The sequence below is a fragment of the Jaculus jaculus genome, chromosome 5 (assembly GCF_020740685.1).
Source record: "Jaculus jaculus isolate mJacJac1 chromosome 5, mJacJac1.mat.Y.cur, whole genome shotgun sequence".
In the NCBI taxonomy this organism is placed as follows: domain Eukaryota; kingdom Metazoa; phylum Chordata; class Mammalia; order Rodentia; family Dipodidae; genus Jaculus; species Jaculus jaculus.
In genome coordinates, this window is record NC_059106.1 from 98,287,701 (window position 1) to 98,306,542 (window position 18,842).

The 18,842-nt window shown below is 43.6% G+C and overlaps 1 protein-coding gene across 1 annotated transcript in view; it reads left to right on the forward strand.

Moving 5' to 3' along the window:
• Pgm1 (phosphoglucomutase 1) overlaps positions 1 to 7,822 on the forward strand; it is an 82,460-nt gene extending 74,638 nt beyond the window's left edge. The window contains exon 11 of the mRNA XM_004663189.2: positions 7,196 to 7,822. Within this exon, the coding sequence (XP_004663246.1) occupies positions 7,196 to 7,285 (90 nt within the window). The 3' untranslated portion in view covers positions 7,286 to 7,822. The remainder of the gene's footprint in view (positions 1 to 7,195) is intronic.
• Positions 7,823 to 18,842: the final 11,020 nt, after the last annotated feature.

The following is an 18,842-nucleotide window of genomic DNA, read 5'->3' on the forward strand; positions in this document are numbered from 1 at the left end:
TAAGAAATAAATGGAATAATATTTGCCATCTTATTTTTGTATGAAGTCTCTTTTCTTCTAGTACTTAGAGCTAGTACCATAAACTTGCATTTCTCCCAGCACCTAGTACTAATACTGTAAACTTGAATTTGGAAACTCCTTGGGTAGTGGGTTTTTGCAGATAGGTTTCAGAGTTAGTGAAAGCTTTCTTAAATTTTCTTATTGTCACTTAAGACCCATGCACCACTTGGTGAGTTCTTTCATATCTGTGTGCCTTTGTTCCCCTGTCTATAAGATGGAAGAATAACTACTTCATACTGTTGTGGAGACTCAGGGAGACAATAAATGTACAGTGCTTAAATGCTGTAGCTACGACATGGGATTCACTCTTTTTTTAAAAAATTATTTATTTATTTATTTGAGAGTGACAGACACAGAGAGAAAGACAGATAGAGGGGGAGAGAGAGAATGGGCATGCCAGGGCTTCCAGCCTCTGCAAATGAACTCCAGACGCGTGCGCCCCCTTGTGCATCTGGCTAACGTGGGACCTGGGGAACCGAGCCTCAGATCGGGGTCCTTAGGCTTCACAGGCAAGCGCTTAACCGCTAAGCCATCTCTCCAGCCCAGGATTCACTCTTAAAAAAGAGCAATTCTTACATTTGCTCTTATTTTTCAGATAAATATGTCTATATATAATATATACAAAATATGTACATGATATATATGTATGTATATGTATATAATGAAGCAGGGTCTCACTCTTACCTAGGCTGACTTGAAAATCACTCTGTAACCCAGTCTGTCTTTGAGCTTACTGCCTTCAGCCTTCCCAATCTTGGGATTAAAGGCACAGGTCATGACACCTGGGTCAATTTTTTTTAATTGTCATGAACAACAAACCAACTTGGCTGGGGAAGATGGCTCAGTGGTTAAAGGTGCTTGCTTGCTGGGCTGGAGAGATGGCTTAGCAGTTAAGGTGCTTGCCTGTAAAGCCTAAGGACTCATGTTCGACTCTCCAGGACCCACATAAGCCAGATGCACAGTGACGCAAGTGTGCAAGGTCGCACATGTGCACAACGGGGCACACGCATCTGGAGTTTGATTGCAGTAGCTGGAGGCCCTGGCATGCCCATTCTCTCTCCCTCTCCCTCTCTCCCTCTCTCTCTCTCCCTCTCTCTCTCTCTCTCTCTCACAGACACACCCACACACACACACACTAAAAGAAAAAGGCCAGTCTATTGGGCTTGCCTCAAAAAAATAAAGGTGCTTGTTTGCAAAGTCTGCTTTGCTCGCATAAAGCCAGATGCACAAATGTCTAGAGTTTGAGCAAGAGGCTTTGGTATGCCCTCTCCTCCTCCTCATATGTTGCAGTCCGGTTCGCATTGCTGGTAGAAATCACCCAACCAAGAGCAGCTTCTGGGAAAAAGAGATTTATTTTGGCTTATAGGCTCGAGGGGATGCTCCACGATGGCAGGGAAAAACAATGGCATGAGCAGAGGGTGGACATCACCCCCTGGCCATCATAAGGTGGACTACAGCAACAGGAGGGTGTGCCAAACACTGGCAAGGGGAAACTGGCTATAATACCCATAAGCCCGCCCCCAACAATACACTCCCTCCAGGAGGCATTAATTCCCAAATCTCCATCAGCTGGGAACCTAGCATTCAGAACACCTAAGTTTATGGGGGACACCTGAATCAAACCACCACATTCCGCCCCTGGCCCCCATAAACTGATATCCATACATGATGTAAAATGCAATGCATTCTGTCTGACTTTAAAAGTCCCTATAGTTTTTAATCAATTCCAATGATGTTCATACATCCCCATAGTCCAAGATCTTTTAACTGAGCCATAATACCAAAAAATAACCTCAAAAAACCCATAATGGCACAGAACAAATATTCACACTGCAATAGATGGCATTGGGCATAGCAAAGAAACATTCAACCAATACAAGATTTAAAACAACCAGGGCAAGTATCAAACTCTGTAGCTTCAAGTCCAGCAACTCTAACCAGTGGCAAATCTTCAAGTCTGATTATTCTAACCAGCAACAAGTCTCTGGCATTCCAATTCCGCCCCTCCAGCTAGGCTACTCACAGTCCTGGAAAACTTCATTGGGACCGGCAGCTCCTTGGCAGCCATCTATCTCATGGTCCCGGCATCTCCACTGGGTCTCCACTGCAAGCCACGGTTCATCCTCATGGCCCCATGGGGTCTCTATGCAGGCAACCAGCAAACCTGCTTCACACTGCCCATGGCCATTTCCAAAACACAAGACCGTGTTGCAAACTCAATGACCCTCTTTCCAGCATTTCTTATACTCCACAATACCAGGTAGGGTGCCAATTTGTTAATTCAGGGGGGAATAAAGCAGACTTTGAAGAACAGGACACTCCTTGAGCACTCAGGCCCCTTCAAAAGAGTCGACATTCTTTCTGTTGCCCCAGCGCAGGTCAGCTAGCCCAGTCTCAAAGGTTGTAATCTCTCAGTTGCAGCTGAATGGGCAGCAGTTCACCCAAAGATTTTTCTTTCTGTGCCATATCCCTCTGCACACACCAGTTCATTTCTACGCAAAGCAACCCTGCACAATTTCTCAGGACATGGGCATAGAGCAAGCTTCCCACACAAACTGCTAGCCCAGTCCAAGCAAAGCTCTTTCTCATCCTCATAAGCCAAACCTCACAGCCCATAGTTCTTACTGCCTTCCGGTCTTTCAGCTCTGACCAGGATAGACCATTAAGCTGTACTTACAGCACTACAAGGCATCTCTTAGGCCAAGGTTTCAAATCTCCCACATTCCTCTTGAAAATCAGCTCCAAAAGGCCGAAGCCACATAGTCAGGTGTTTAGCAGCAATCCCACTCCTCAGTACCACTTTACTGTTGCAGTCCGGTTTGCATTGCTGGTAGAAATCACCCAACCAAGAGCAGCTTCTGGGAAAAAGAGATTTATTTTGGCTTATAGGCTCGAGGGGATGCTCCACGATGGCAGGGAAAAACAATGGCATGAGCAGAGGGTGGACATCACCCCCTGGCCAACATAAGGTGGACTACAGCAACAGGAGGGTGTGCCAAACACTGGCAAGGGGAAACTGGCTTTAATACCCATAAGCCCGCCCCCAACAATACACTCCCTCCAGGAGGCATTAATTCCCAAATCTCCATCAGCTGGGAACCTAGCATTCAGAACACCTAAGTTTATGGGGGACACCTGAATCAAACCACCACATCATATAAATAAAAATATTAAAAAAAATACCCTACACCTTTAATCCCAGTACTCGGGAGGCAGAGGTAGGATGATCACTGTGAGTTTGAGGCTACCATGAGACTACATAGTGAATTTCAGGTAAGCCTGAGCTAGAGAGGGACCCTATCTCAAAGAAAATAAAACTCATAAAATTTTATGTTAGTTTTTAGTGTGTACACTTTGGTAGCAGTATGCATACTTACATTGTTTTCTAACATATCTTCGGTACCTCTGCAGTTTGCAAAACAGAAACTTGATAGCCCCACCCCAGCAGTAGCCTTCCATTTTTCTCTCCTTGCAAGCAGCATCTGCTTTCTGTGTACGCATTTGACCAGCTACTTCATTTAAGAAATACTGGCCTCGGTCATCTCCAGATCCCGCTGTATTGTTGGCTTCTGTGAAACCTAAGCCAAGGGCCCTGGAGTCTATATCATAGGCCCTCAGGATAGTAGGGCAGAAGGAAAAGAGGAAGGAAATTATGTTTATTTCTCTGTTTATCAAGATAAAAGTCTGGCTCATGCTAGATATAAAGGATGAATGAAAGACTTATTTTTTCTAAACTAAAAGCCCTGGGAGGTTGGACTCTACTAAAGGGTATGATGTTCCCACTGTGCCCAGGTCCAGCACCATTCTGGGCAATGCTTTCCTTTACTCTGTAGCTGTTGTGCCTCAGCCTAGACTCTTGTGGACTGTCCAAGGCCCAAAGACAAGGGCAAGTTTTAATCTCAACAGAGCTGGTTTTCTAGTTATTTTGCACTGCAGGCATGGAATAGAGAAAGTAACAGCAGAGAAGATCTGCTCTTGACCTCTGAGTCAGGTCACTGTACCTCCTTGGGTTCAGTTCCTCATCTGTAAATGGGTAGTTCAACAAGATGCACAGTTTTAGTTTTCTTTAATTACTTTTAACTTTTGAGATAGGGTGTCATAATCCCCAGGCTGAACTTGAACTTGCTATATATACCAGGCCAGCCTGAACTCATTTTGTAGCCAAGGCTGTCCTTGAACTCCTGCTTCTGTCTCCCAGATGCTAGGATGACAGTGTGTGCCACCCATGCCCTGGCTATTGAACCCAGGGCTTGTGCATGCTAAGCAAACACTCTATCCACTGAGCTATAATTCTTTTTTTAATTTTTTTTTTATTTGAGAGCGACAGACACAGAGAGAAAGACAGATAGAGGGAGAGAGAGAGAATGGGCGCACCAGGGCTTCCAGCCTCTGCAAACGAACTCCAGACGCGTGCGCCCTCTTGTGCATCTGGCTAACGTGGGACCTGGGGAACTGAGCCTCGAACCGGGGTCCTTAGGCTTCACAGGCAAGCGCTTAACCGCTAAGCCATCTCTCCAGCCCTATAATTCTTACTTACATAGTTATTGACAATTTCATACACCTATTTTGATTATATTCACCTCCAATGCCCTCTTTTATCTCCCTCCCACTCCTGTTGAACCCCATTTTCACAACTAGTCTCCCTCCTATTTTCATGCCTTTCGTTTTTGTGCTCCCCCTAGTTTAATTAGGGTTGCTTGCCTGAGTATTATTAATGAGGGGTTATTTACTGGAACATGGACAACCTACCAAAGACTATACCACTGAAGAAAATGACTGTCCATCCCCAGCAACCATTAACTTCCAATAGCTCCTTAGAGAGGGCTGAGGACTCATGAGCCATCATGATGGACTATTGATAGGCCAATCTTGTACAAGTCTTGTGCAGGTTACCACAGCTATGTGTGTGCATAATTTCAATAGCCATGTCATATCCAGAAGACAGTATTTCACAGCACTCCTTCTCATCCTCTGGCTTTTACATGCTTTCAGCTTCTTCTTCTGCTATGTTCACTGGGCCTTGGAGGGGTGATTCAGATGTTCCACTCAGGACTGAGCACTCTAGCACGCTGACCAGTTAAAAGTCTCTGCAGTAACTCCTGGGCCTTGGAGGGGTAATTCAGATGTTCTACTCAGGACTGAACACCCTAGCACTCTGATCAGTTAAGAGTCTCTGTAGTAACTCCTGTGCCTTGGAGGGGCGATTCAGATGTTCCACTCAGGACTGAACACCCTAGCACTCTGATCAGTTAAAAGTCTCTGTAGTAACTCCTCGGCCTTGGAGGGGTGATTCAGATGTTCCACTCAGGACTGAGCACCCTAGCACTCTGATCAGTTAAGAGTCTCTGTGGTAACTCCTGTGCCTTGGAGGGGCGATTCAGATGTTCCACTCAGGACTGAACACCCTAGCACTCTGATCAGTTAAAAGTCTCTGTAGTAACTCCTGTGCCTTGGAGGGGCGATTCAGATGTTTCACTTAGGACTAGGCATCCTAGCACTCAGACCAGTTAAGAGTCTCTGCAGTAACTCCTGCCTACTACAAAATAAAGCTTGTCTTACCAAGTATGAGGGCATCACTAGTCTATGGGTGTGAATATCTTGAACGCAGCATGACAGTATGTCCACTTAGCAAAACAACCATAGTAGATTGTCCACTAGGGCTTGTAATCTCCCCAGCTGTGGGCTTTTGACCAGTTGTACTGTACCAGGCATGAATGCTCTCCTGTGGAGTGGGTTTCAAATCCAATCAGAAAGTGGCTGTTTACCTTCAAAATAGTCAGTATTGTGCCAGTGGGAAAATCTTGCCTGGCAGGTCTGTAATGTAGTACTGAGTCCAAAGTTTGGTAAGACTATTGGTGACTCCCTGTTCCTCCCTAGCAGCCTGAATAGGACCTTTTGGCACTATGAAAGTTAGCCAGCAGAGAGGAAGCATCCAGTTCATTCCATCTTAATTTCTCAGTGTCCTTCAACCAGAGAATGTGGTTTCTTCTCAGCACAGTCTTATCTTCTCATCCTTGTGGGCAATCAAGAGCACTGGCTAAAACCTATATTGTTTTGGAGGCCTCCATGCATACAACTCATAGGGAAGTATCCGACATTTTGCCTGGAATTTTCATTTAGTAGCCTCTGACTTCTGGAAGCAGCAATACTGATCCATGCAGGGTACCTTGATTCAAATTCATTTTAAAAATATTTTTAATTAGCTTATAAAGTAGTAATGTGGCTTTTTCATAATTCTTAGTTTTAGCTAACCCTCTCTCTCCCTTCATTTTTTTTATACATCAAAACTATTCATTTCAGTAGCAGAATTCTTCTCCCTTAAGTGAGATGTAGACATAGGAAAGAGCTGCACTTGAAAGATCCCTTAGATGCAGTGTGAGAGTAAAGCTGAGGATGAGGAAGAGCAGGAGGCACTGCTGCTTCAGGTGAGAGGATGGTCCCTTAGCAAGAATCATAGATACCATGGAGCTATTTGGGAGGTGAGAATCCCTCAGGCCTGCTGGTGGCTGAGCACAGGGAACGTAAGAGGAATATATCAAGCATGGTTTAGTTTACTGCATAGACCATGGTATCAGTTCACTGTAGGGAACACTAGATTTGGGTTTTGGGGAAAAGAACATGTATTTGTCTTTAAAGAGTTTGAGGAGTCTTAGAAGCATGGAACAGACAGTTGGGCTCCTAGATCTGGAGTCAGGGGTAATGTTAGGGTTGGAGCTAGGTGTTTGTTTAGTGAAAGTGATGGAAACGATTCTTGTATTAGTTATTTTCCTTGTTGCTATGATAAAATACCTAACAAAACAGCATGAGGGATGAAGGGGTTATTTCGGCTCACAGTTCCAGGGTTCAGCCCATCATGTTTGGAAGAGCAGAAGCTTAAGGCAGCTGGTTGTGCTTCCTCCACCTTCTGGAAGCAGAGGGGGAGAATGCTTTTACTCAGCTGGATTTATCATTGTTATTCAGCATAGGACCCCAATCCGTGGGATGGTACCACCCACACTTAGGGTGTGTCTTCCTACCTCAATTAACCTAATGTAGAAACTCACAGACAACCCAGAGGTTTGTTTCCACTGAGATTCTAAGTCCTTTCAGGTTGACAAGATCAGCCATCACAGTTCTTCTCTTGTGTTTCATTCAGGTCATGTTGGCCCCCCTTATTTCCATTGCTCTGAAGGTGTCCCAGCTCCAAGAGAGAACAGGACGGACTGCACCCACCGTCATCACCTAGGAAGGCAGCCGGATGTGGTACGTCTTCTAATCAGGAGCCATCCACACCATCTGATCGAAGAGCATAGAGAGAAAGAAATTGTATTTGCCCAGGCTTTTTAGAATTTCATTTTTCCTCTCCCCAGTTGTTAGCGAGTAGCACGTTTGAAGGATACTGCCTGTGGAACTGAGTGAGGAGGGAAGGAGGGCCTGTGGCCTCATAGTAACGTCTCTTTCTTCTCTTCCACTTCTGCACTGCCTCTGTGTGGGTGTTTGTCTCCTTAGCATCAGGTCTGCTCTCACTGCAGCCTAGACTGCAGCTGATGTCAGCAAGTAAGGTAGTCTATCATCCTTATGCTACACCCACAAAATGACAATCAACTTCCTTTCTCCCCATTTACTGTTTACATGTCATTCAACAAAACATAGTTTCTGGTGCCTTCTCTCCAATCAGTTTTCCTCTGAGAGACGTACTTGTCTACAGATTTCTGTGTTACTTTGCAACATAGTCCCATTTGCACAGATATTTGGGGATATTAAAGCTGAATAGGCTACCATGGCTTATTGTCTTTTCTTTCTTCCTAACTACAAAATGTTCATTTGATTCCAGAAAGAAAATAGGCTTTCTGTTTTGTTTGAGTAAGAAGGATTGTATTTTTTTTATGTTCTAGCCAGAAACACAACAACAACAAAGATTTATGAATAGGTTAAAAATCTTTAGACTCAGGAACTGTAATTTCAACTTGACCAGGGCCAGCTGAACTCTGGATCCTCCAGGGTAGGCAGAGAATGCTGGATATGATTAACATATAGTGAGAGAAAGAAGATGGTTTTCAGACCTAATGGCTCAGAGCAGTGCCCTAGGGCCTTACAGCTCTGAGATGCTGCTGCTGCTGAAGGGGCACGGGTAGAACTCTCAAACATTTGGCTTGAAGCTTTTTTCATCCTAGAACATTTATATTCAACCCACAAGAATAACACAGCAGTTAAAAGCACAGAGTTTGAAGCCAAAAGACCTGAGTTTGAATCACACTAAGACCTTATATGACCTTTAGGTTGAGAATAATTCCAATTTTTGGAGGTTTGGGGAATATTAGGTGAGTAGACCTATGAAAAGCTATTAGTATAGTTTCTACTTCATTGTAAGCTGTCAAGTAGGTAAGAACCAGGATAATGCTGAAAAATTATTCCTCAATTTTGAGAAACACAATGGTAATGGTGATATTTACAGTCTACTGTATAGTTTGCAAGGCACTTTCATGACGCTACCTTGTCATATTGACTATTCCAGAGAAGTGGCCAGCTCTGTATACCTCCACTACCCGGGTGGACTCTCCATGGCAGGTGGTAGGGTCTTTATCTAGGTTGAGATTCCCATCATTGCCATCTAACAAGGGAGTCAGTCCATCCTGGCAAACAGAGCTGAGCTTTGATGAAGACAGTGGTGGCGATGGGATGATGAGTCCTTCTGCAGCCTCAACCGCATGTGAGGCCCTTGTTTAAGTGCTTCCACATAGTCTTTAAACACTTCCAGCAACTGTACAGGTAGGTATTCTGAATCTTTGCATTTTATGGATGAGTTCCAGTTATCAGCTAAGGTCCAACCCCTGGAGAATGGTGAGTACCCCCAAACAGTGCACTTCCAGCCCTGCTCATGTGACCACTACTTGGTGTCACTAGCCACTTCTATGTCTAATTGTGAGAAAAACGTGTAAGCGCCCCCGTAATTTAGTTGTTATGGGGGAGTGTTAGCACTACTCTTCTGTTGAAGTCACTTTCTTGTTGCTGGGTCGAACACCTGACCAAAAGCAGTTTATGGGGAAAAGGGTTTATTTCAGGCTTACTGATTCCAGGAAAAGCTTCATCATGGCAGAAGAAGCCGGCTCACTTTACCATCCATCCACAGCAGAGAGAGAGGAAGACAGAGCAACACCAGCAACTACTGTGTAACTCAGAACACACAGTAAGACTGCACTCATGATCCACCTCCAGTGACACACCTCCTCCAGCAGGGCTCCACCTGCTCCAAACTTAAGTGGGAAGCTTAATCTTAATAAAAAATACCTAACGCATAAAGGGTAGAGAAAGGAAGGGAGGAGGATACTTAATAGGTTGATATTGTATATATGTAATTACAATGATTGTAATGGGGAGGTAATATGATGGAGAATGGAATTTCAAATGGGAAAGTGTGGGGGTGGGGAGGGAGGGAATTACCATGGGATATATTTTATAATCATGGAAAATGTTAATAAAAATTAAAAAAAAATACGTAAGGTGCTGGGTGTGCTGGCGCACACCTATAATCCCAGCACTCAGGAGTCAGAGGTAGGAGGATTGCCGTGAGTTCGAGGCCACCCTGAGACTCCATAGTGAATTCCAGGTCAGACTGGGCTAGAGTGAGACCCTACCTTGAAAAACCAAAAAAAAGAAAACCAAACCTAAGGCAACTGGGCATAATTGTGCACACCTTTAATGCCAGCACTCAGGAGAAAGAGGTAGGAGGATTGTTGTGAGTTCAAGGCCAGCCTGAGCCTGGGCTATGGTGAGACTCTACCTTGAAAAACCAAAAGGCTTTGGGATCGTTATAATGAAACTATTACATGTTTTCTCCAGAAATCTCAACATCTTCATCTATCAGTCTGCCAGGAACTATGCACTAGCGCACATTAAGTGTGAGAGGCGTGGGAATGCACAGTCACTGCCCTCAAGCTACCAGTGAGACTAGTTAGGGGTCAAGTCAGCATAAAAAGAATATCATGAGTTGGGCAGGTAATACCTGCTGTTAGAATTTGTATCTATCTTCTAAGCACCTATTCTGTTTTAGATCCTGGGATATGTGCTGTCCACTAACCCTGTAAGCACAAAGTTATTCCATTTTAGTAAACTCGACAGAAGCACACAGAAGCTAAGCAGTGTGCCCAGGTCTCCAGCTACTGGGATGGGATTAGAATTTTGCCTTTGGAGCTTGTTTACTTCCCATCACTCTTGGGCACCTGTCTCAAGAACCAGTGCAGACACTCCCATATTGTGGCCCCTGGAGTAGTTTAAAAAATATGCCTCTTGTCTTCGTCACAATTCAGCTACTTTCCCTGATCCCACTTAGCAATTAGGAAAAGAAGAGACTAGAGCGAAGGGAGGTGGCCATGGGTAAGGCTCACCCTCCTGTGGCTGTCAGAGGGACTCCAACAATGGTCCCCCGGGAGTGAGGCATCAGGGTCCTGGGGCTAGTTAGCAGCAGCCAGACCCTACTCCCAGTGCTGACGTGGTCATGGCATCATGTTTGTTGACTTTGGGGTATGGTAGGGATTGCAGTGAGAAAACTGGGGCCTACCTCAGAAATTTCACCTTCCCCTCCCTCTTGACATTCAGCTCTCACCAGAGAATCAATTGCCTGCTCTGATATTCCCCATGACCCAGACACAGCCAGACCTCCTGGGCTGGGCTCCTTGCAGAGCAGGAAGGCAGAGGCCAAGCTCACTGTCAATCTGGGGCTGTATTCCCCTGAATCCCTCTGTTTCCTCTGCCCCAGATTCCTTCTGTGCTGCTACCTGCCGCATTTCTTGACTCCCTAGACAGAAGCTGGCCGTGCTATGTAAGTATCCTCCAGAACTCTGTTAGCATGTGAGAGAGACACACCATGCTCCAGGTTCTCATGCCCCCTCCCCTGCAGTGGAGGCAGTGGGATGAGAATGCTAATAGCATCCATGCAGACAGCCATTGCATCTCCTTGCCTTGGGAGGCTTGGGAGGACCACCCCCTGGCCTGGCTTCACTCTTGACTACACTACATGTTCTTTGAAATACCGAAGCCTAAAGGCCTCAGTGACCTGCCGGTCTGCTTACCCAGCAATATCTTCTCTTTTGGCCATAATTCAGGCTTCAACCTTACAAGATGACCTGTAGTTGCCTCTAAATTCCATGCTCTTATGACCAGATCTTTCCACGTGCTTTTCTCTGCCTGAGTCACCTTCTCCTACATCTGCACTCCACCATGTCTTACAACTCCTGTCCTTCCTCTGGTTTCAGCTTAAACACTTCCCCCATGACAATTTTTCTGATACCGTCCCATCATCTGCTTGGTTTGGGAGCTTTTGCTAGTCTCCCTGTTTCCTCTTCACTATCCCATGTGCTTCACATTCTCCTGCCCTGGAACTCCTTGGTGGGCAGGACTGCTCTCTGCACCAGCGCTTACCCAAGGTCTAAGTTCATGACTGGACCTTAGCAAAAACCTTTGTTTGTTGACTGAGTGGATGAAACCTAGTAGCCAGCGGCATGGCAGAATGTGTCATTATACTGCAACTTTCTTGACTTAAGAGATGGAAATATCTTAATCATACAGTTGACAAGGGACATGACCAAATTTCACAGCTAGTAACTGGCTAATCAAACACTTTTTGAGAAGCTTTCATGGCTGAGGGGAGGAGGATACTGGCAACAAATGGGAAATATGCATCAGGATCTGTTTAAATAAAACTTAATTTGCTGAATGTGATAGTAGACACTTACAGTCCCAGCTACTCGGTAGGCTGAGGCTGAAGGATCACTTTGGGTGCAGGACTGAGGATCAGCCTGGTCAAAACAGTGAGAGCCTCCATCTCAAAATTGGAGGAAGGAAGTAAAACTTAAATATTACAAGACATCTTATCTTCCCTTGCAACAAACATTAGTTGAAAGTCTAGTTGTGGAGGAGTTCTGTTGAATACAGAAAGACAACATTTCCCTTCAAGGAGTAAGATCAACAAAGTCAGCCCCAGGCCTTAAACCTCTTCTTGGAAAAACTAACAGGGAGAAACCTTGGCTGAGATAAAACAGGTACCCTGGCCCTGAGCCTCACATTATAGGACACAAAATATATGCTCCTGCATGGCTCTTCTTGGTTCCTATTACGAGACAAAGAAGCATTCCTACAAGCTGGCATGTCATTGTACATGGGGTCAGCATCTGCCATAGAGCCTGTCTCTCTGCCTGCCAGCTGCCTGCCCTGAGCATCCAGGTTTGGTTTTCATCTGATGCAAAAGCATTCAGGTCCATTAAATGAGCTTTGAGGGTGTGGGCTAATAACTGCTTTCCACAAGGAGTCACTGTCTGATGTCTCCAGCTAGCAGGATGAACAGCCAGCACTATTTACTTTTCATGAGTGATGTTTGAGGGCAGCTGTGTTTCCATAGCTTCCTGACTTCATTCTACACCATGATAAGGAGCTATTCCTATCCCAGAGGAAGAAATGGAAAGTTTGAAGGTTTGTATGTCCTGTACAGAGTCACACAATTGTGATAGAGGAGAAGACCCACCATCTACTTGTACCCATTTTGTTTCTGGTGTGTCTCTTTACACATGTTAACAGTGTGCTGGAGGATGCTTACATAGCAAGGCCAGCTTCTGTCTACCTTTTTTTTTTTTTTCTGATACAACATTGTTACATGGAAAAACACCCTCCAAATCTACTGGTTAGCTGCCAGGAGGCATAGTCTGCATGATGCTGTGGTTTGATTGACAGGTTTGGAGTATATAATCCCATGACACATCTGATTTTACTTGCTCAGTTATGTATAAAGCATAAGATAGTGAACAGGGGATCCTCTTTGCAAGTTCACTTAAGAGACCCAGTTTGCCTTACTACTCATGCTCCCATAACCAGTCCAGGCTGGATGCCCCCTGCTGTTCTGATCCTGGGTCTGTTTAAGAACATATTTGAATAGGGCCTGATCTTGAATTATGGTCACTAAAGGGAAGACAAAAACTAGTTCATTATTAGGAGTAGGATGCTAGGTGCAGGTGGGGGATTTCAGGTTGTCAACAGGTTGCTCAGGTACATTGTGAGAAAAGGTGTGTATCCTGTATGGCTAAGCTACTTCCTATGCTTGCCTGCTTCATAGCCACCATTTGAAGGTGTCTGTCACATTCTTAGATTAGTATCAGAACATTCTTTTGTCAGTTATCTTCTGTGGAAATGTGCTATCATCTCATGTCCATAATAGACATAATTAGTTACATCCCAATTTGTACTCCAAACTCAATAGTAGGGGCTAGACAGAACATGATATCTAGCTACCAAAGTATTTCCCTCAAATCATATGTCATTAATAATAATGACTTTTGACTTTACTGTAGGGCCTGAAACAGAAAAAAAAAGTTGGGAAAATACTTCAAAATACAGGCATAGATAAGGACTTTCTGAACAGCCACTCAAGAAATAATGGCAACAATCAATAAATGGGACCTAATGAAATTATTAAACTTCTGCACAGCAAAGAAAACTGTCAATTGAGTGAGGAGACAAACTATAGGATGGGAGACTGTCTTTGCCAGCTATACATGTAACAGATTAATATGTAGAACATACAAACTCAAAAACCTAGATAAGAAATCAAACCATCCAATAAAAACTGAGCCAGTGAAATAAACAGCTCTTAAAATATTAAATACAAATGGCTAATAAGCATTTTAAAATGTTCAACTTCACTATTCATCAGTGAAATGCAAAACGACATTGAGATTCCATCTTATCCCGGTCATAATCTCAGTCATTAAGAAGACAAACAACAACAGATGCTGATGAGGATGTGGACAAATGAGAACCCATATAACTGTTTGTGGGATGTAAACTAGTCCAGCCGTTCGGGAAAGTAGTATGAAGTTTTCCCAAGAAACCACAAATAGATCTTTCATATGACCTACTATCCCCCTCTGGGTGTTTAGCTGTGGGACTCCACATGAGCACATCACAGCAATCCTGGCACATCAGTGTTCATTGCAGCACTGTTCACTGTAGCTAAGTTATGGAACAAACGTAGCTGTATAATAATAGGACTAGATGAAGAGAATGTGGTATACATACACAGTGCTATTTTTTTCACCATAAAGATGAAGTTACTCTGTTTGTAGAAAAAGGATGCAACTGGAGATAATCCTATGAGAGAAATGAGGCAGTCTCAGAAAAACATCATGTTTTCTCTTGCTTGTGGTTCTTAGATTTTATATAGCTACATAAAATCATTTATGTCTATAAGAATGAAATTAGATGCCAAACTCTAGAGGAAGAAAGGGGACTAATGGGACAGGGGAGGTGTGAGAAAAGGAAGGATGCAGATGAGAGAATATGCTCAACGTACAATGATACTTGTAGGAAAATTTAAAAATAAGAATAATGACTTAAGAATTATTTATTTGAGCTGGGTGTGGTGGCACACACCTTTAATCCCTGCACTTGGGAGGGTGAGGTAGGATTGCCACGAGTTCAAGGCTACCCTGAGATTACATAGTGAATTCCAGGTCAGTGTGAGCTAGAGTGAAACCCCATCTTGAAAAACCCCCCAAAAAAATCTATTTGAGAAAAAGAGAAAAAAAGAGAGGGAATGGGCTGGAGAGATGGCTTAGCGGTTAAGTGCTTGCCTGTGAAGCCTAAGGACCCTGGTTCGAGGCTCGGTTCCCCAGGTCCCACGTTAGCCAGATGCACAAGGGGGCGCATGCATCTGGAGTTCGTTTACAGTGGCTGGAAGCCCTGGTGCGCCCATTCTCTCTCTCTCCCTCCATCTGTCTTTCTCTCTATGTCTGTCGCTCTCAAATAAATAAATTAAAAAAAATGAACAAAAAAAAATTAAAAAAAAAGAGAGGGAAGGAGAGGGAAAGTATGGGTGTGCCTGGCCTCTTGCTGCTATAAATGTACTCCAGCTGAATGTGCCATTTTTTTGCACCTGGTTTACCATGGGTACTTGGGAATTGAACCCAGGTCAGATTTTTCAGCAAGTGCCTTTGACCATTAAGACATCTACCTGACCCAAATAACATATACCAGGTGCCACTTAATAACTTGATGTTCTTGAATCCATATCACAACCTTAAAGGTGACTATTATTAGTCCATGGTACAGATGAGACAATATAAGAGATGAAACAATTTACCCAAGGTTGAAATTAGCAAATGGAAGAAATGGGATTTAAACCCAAGGCAATGAAATTCTAAAATCTAGGGCTTCATTTACTTCCTTTGAAAAGCAAAATTTTAGTTAGATTCTATTTCTTAAGGTGAGTTGTGAGTGTGTGTGCGCGCACATGTGCGTGCATGCACGCGTATGTGGAGGTCAGAAGTTGACATTGGTGTGTTCCTTGATCGCTATCTACTTTGTGTACTGAGTCAGGATCGCTCACTGAACCCAGGGCTCACGAATTGGTAGATAGCCAGCTTACCCCAGGGACCTCCCGTCTCTGACTCTCAAGCACTGAGGTTATAGATGGCCAACAACACCCACACAGCATTTTTGTGGGTGTTGGGGATTCAAACTCTGGTCTTCATGCTTGTATGGTAGGTGCTTTGTACACCAGGCCATCTCGCAGACCCCAAGGTAATGATTTTTGCAAGATGAGCTGATGATTTGATTGCCAAGGTTTTCAGGCTCATGAATGGAACTAGTGGGAGAAATATTTATATGACTAATACTTAGGTAGAGGCCAAAGCTTTTAAAACATAAATATAAGTTCAAGGAGTTCAGTAGATAACACCTTGCAAGATGGCTCATTCACAAGAGGAAGGAAAGACTTGGGGGTCTTCCCAAGCTTGCCTGAGCCAGTGTCGTCCTGGGTGCTCTCCTGGGCATCACAAGGACCATCTCAGGAACCAGTATTCATGGTTTTCTTCCTATCTCTTTGCTCCAGGCATATTTTCTTTGTGGTCATACAATAACACCCAAAGAATGAAGGCTTGCCTCTAAGTTGTCTTTTGGGGGAATGGGCGGCTATGACCACAGACAGCAATGAGCAGGGACTCTTACTGTAGAGCTCATTATAGTTCCAGCAAGTCCACAGTGAGCATCTCTCAGGTTATGACCCCTTATCACCATTACTTTATTATCCTGCAAAGCAAAGATGTCCTGATTTCTTGAAGAAGGAGAGAAGGCAGCCCCATGTAGCTTTTGACCTCCATCTTTGGCATCACAGTGCGACATTTCTATCCTTCCCCAACAACTCCTCAGGTACCTCCTCCTCCCCCATACTGGTTTGACTGTGTACATGCTATTCCATCTGCTTAAAATCTTTTCTCCTGGTAAACTCTACTCAAGTCCCTTTTAAGGCAAACTGGCTCCTGCTGAAGGGGCCATGGCCAGCAGGGCTGGTACCATAAACTGCCACCACATTTCTGGACACAGCTAATTGAAATAAAGGCAAGCACCTGAATTAAGGGCAGACAACCCACTGGCTAGTCAACAACCTGTAGCCTATGACCTCCAGCTTCACTCACAAGGATCAGGCTCTCAGGAATCCCAAGGAAGCCAAGAATAACTTTGTGTACTTTAGATGTCCAGGAATAAGATGTCTCTTCTAGATGGCACTTTATCCCTCCTTACAAATGATGTCTGGACAATAAAAATAGTGTCCTGCATTGATTATATCCCTAGGGTCTAGCTCAGTGCCTGACCCTGAATAGGGCTCCATGTAGTTAGCCCACAGATTCAGATGGACAAGGAAAAATATCCCCATTTCTTTATCATCTTAAGATAATTTAAATCTCACTGTGACTATCATTTTATTAGGTCATCAGGGACTTCTTTTCTTTTTGTCTTTTTTTTTTAATTTAAGGGCTGGAAAGATAGCTTAGTGGTTAAGCTCTTGCTTGTGAAGCCTAATGACCCAGATTTGACTCCCCAGAACTCAGGTAAGCCAGATGCACATGATGGCTCATGCATCTGGAATGAGTTTGCCATGGCTAGAGGCCCCAGTATTCTTATTTTCTCTCTCTCTAATAAATAAGTAAATAAAAATAAAATTTTAATAATTTAATGTATGTGTGTGCATGCACATGTCTGTGTGTGTGTGTGTGTGTGTGTACGCCAGAGGTCACCAAATGGGCTGGACTGGCTGGCCAGTGATCACCAGGGATCTTCCTGTTTCTCCTTCCCTAGTGTTGGGATTTCAAACATGTGATGCCATGCCTGACATTTTCCAATGAGTTCTGAGGATTGGGCTTAGGTCCTTGTGCTTGCAAAGCATCTTTACCACCTGAGTTACCTCCCTAGCCCCAGGATTTCTTCATTGGCCATTTAATGTTACTCTTGTTTAAGGCTCACAAAGCACATGTGTGTGTGTGGGGGGGAGAGAGAGAGAGAGAGAATATGGGTATGCCACTGCCTCTTGCTGTTGTAAGTGCTGCATGCACCACTTTGTGCACTGGTTTTATATGAGTACTGGGGGTTTTAACTGGGATGGAAGGTTTTGCAAGCAAGTGACCTTAACTGCCGAGCTATCTCCCCAGCCCCATACCCCTACTCTTAACAATTAACACCTAAATTCTTTATTCATCATTGTGAAGAATGAATGGATAAATGAGTGAGATGCTTTCCTGACCCCCCTACTCTGTTCTACCACATGTTAGCCCCTTCCTCTTCCATGTTTCTTCGGCATTTATGTTTGATTTACCCACACTTTTTCAGAGAATTTCCTATAGTGTAATAACTAGTTTTAATATTAAGGACTTGCCTTGTGCCAGGTGCCATTCTAGGAAATGTAGAGAAAAACTGATTAAATATGGTTAAAAATAATATATTCTGAAATATCAAGTTGCCATTATTTCAAAAGGTTTTGTATCTGTTTGTTTGCTTTTGTTTTTAGTACCAAAGTCCTTTCTTCCTGTTAGAAAATTTAGGTTCTAAATAGAATGTTCCAGATCATTCAATTGGGTCCTTGTTTGCTTTCCTTTGGAAAGCAGAGCTTGTGTTAAGGGGTGGGAAAAATCCAATTAATCAGCTCATGCGATGTGTGTTTATAAAAGACTGATTCTTGCTGCTGGGCATGATGACATATGCCTTTAATACCAGCACTTGGGAGGCAAAGGATCACTGTGAGTTCAAGACTACTTAGTGAATTCCAGGTCAGCCTGGACTAGAACAAGACCCTACACCTCAAAAAACCAATAAATAAATAAAATAAATAAATAAATGCTTTTTAAAAATAAAAGACTTGTTTTGAAAACTGGATATATATCTGCAGAAGGATGAAAATAGATTCTTCTCTCTCGCCATGCACAAGAATTAAGTCCAAATGGATTAAAGACCTTAACATCAGACCGGAAACTCTGAAACTGCTAGAGGAAAAAGTAGGGGAAACCCTTCAACATATTGGTCTTGGCAAAGACTTTCTGAATACAACCCCAACTATTTAGGCAATAAAACCACAGATTAACCACTGGGACCTAATGAAATTACAAAGATTTTGCACTGCAAAGGACACAGTGAAAAAAGCAAAGAGGCAACCTACAGAATGGGAAAAAATCTTCGGCAGCTATATATCTGATAAAGGATTAATATCTAGGATATACAAAGAACTCAAAAAGTTAAATAATAAGGAATCAAACAAGCCAATCAAAAAATGGGCTATGGAGCTAAATAGAGAGTTCTCAAAGGAAGAAATACGAATGGCATATAAGCATCTAAAAAAATGTTCTACGTCACTAGTCATCAGGGAAATGCAGATTAAAACTACATTGAGATTCCATCTCACTCCTGTCAGATTGGCCACCATCGTGAAAACAAATGATCATAAATGTTGGCGGGGATGTGGAAAAAAAGGAACCCTTCTGCACTGCTGG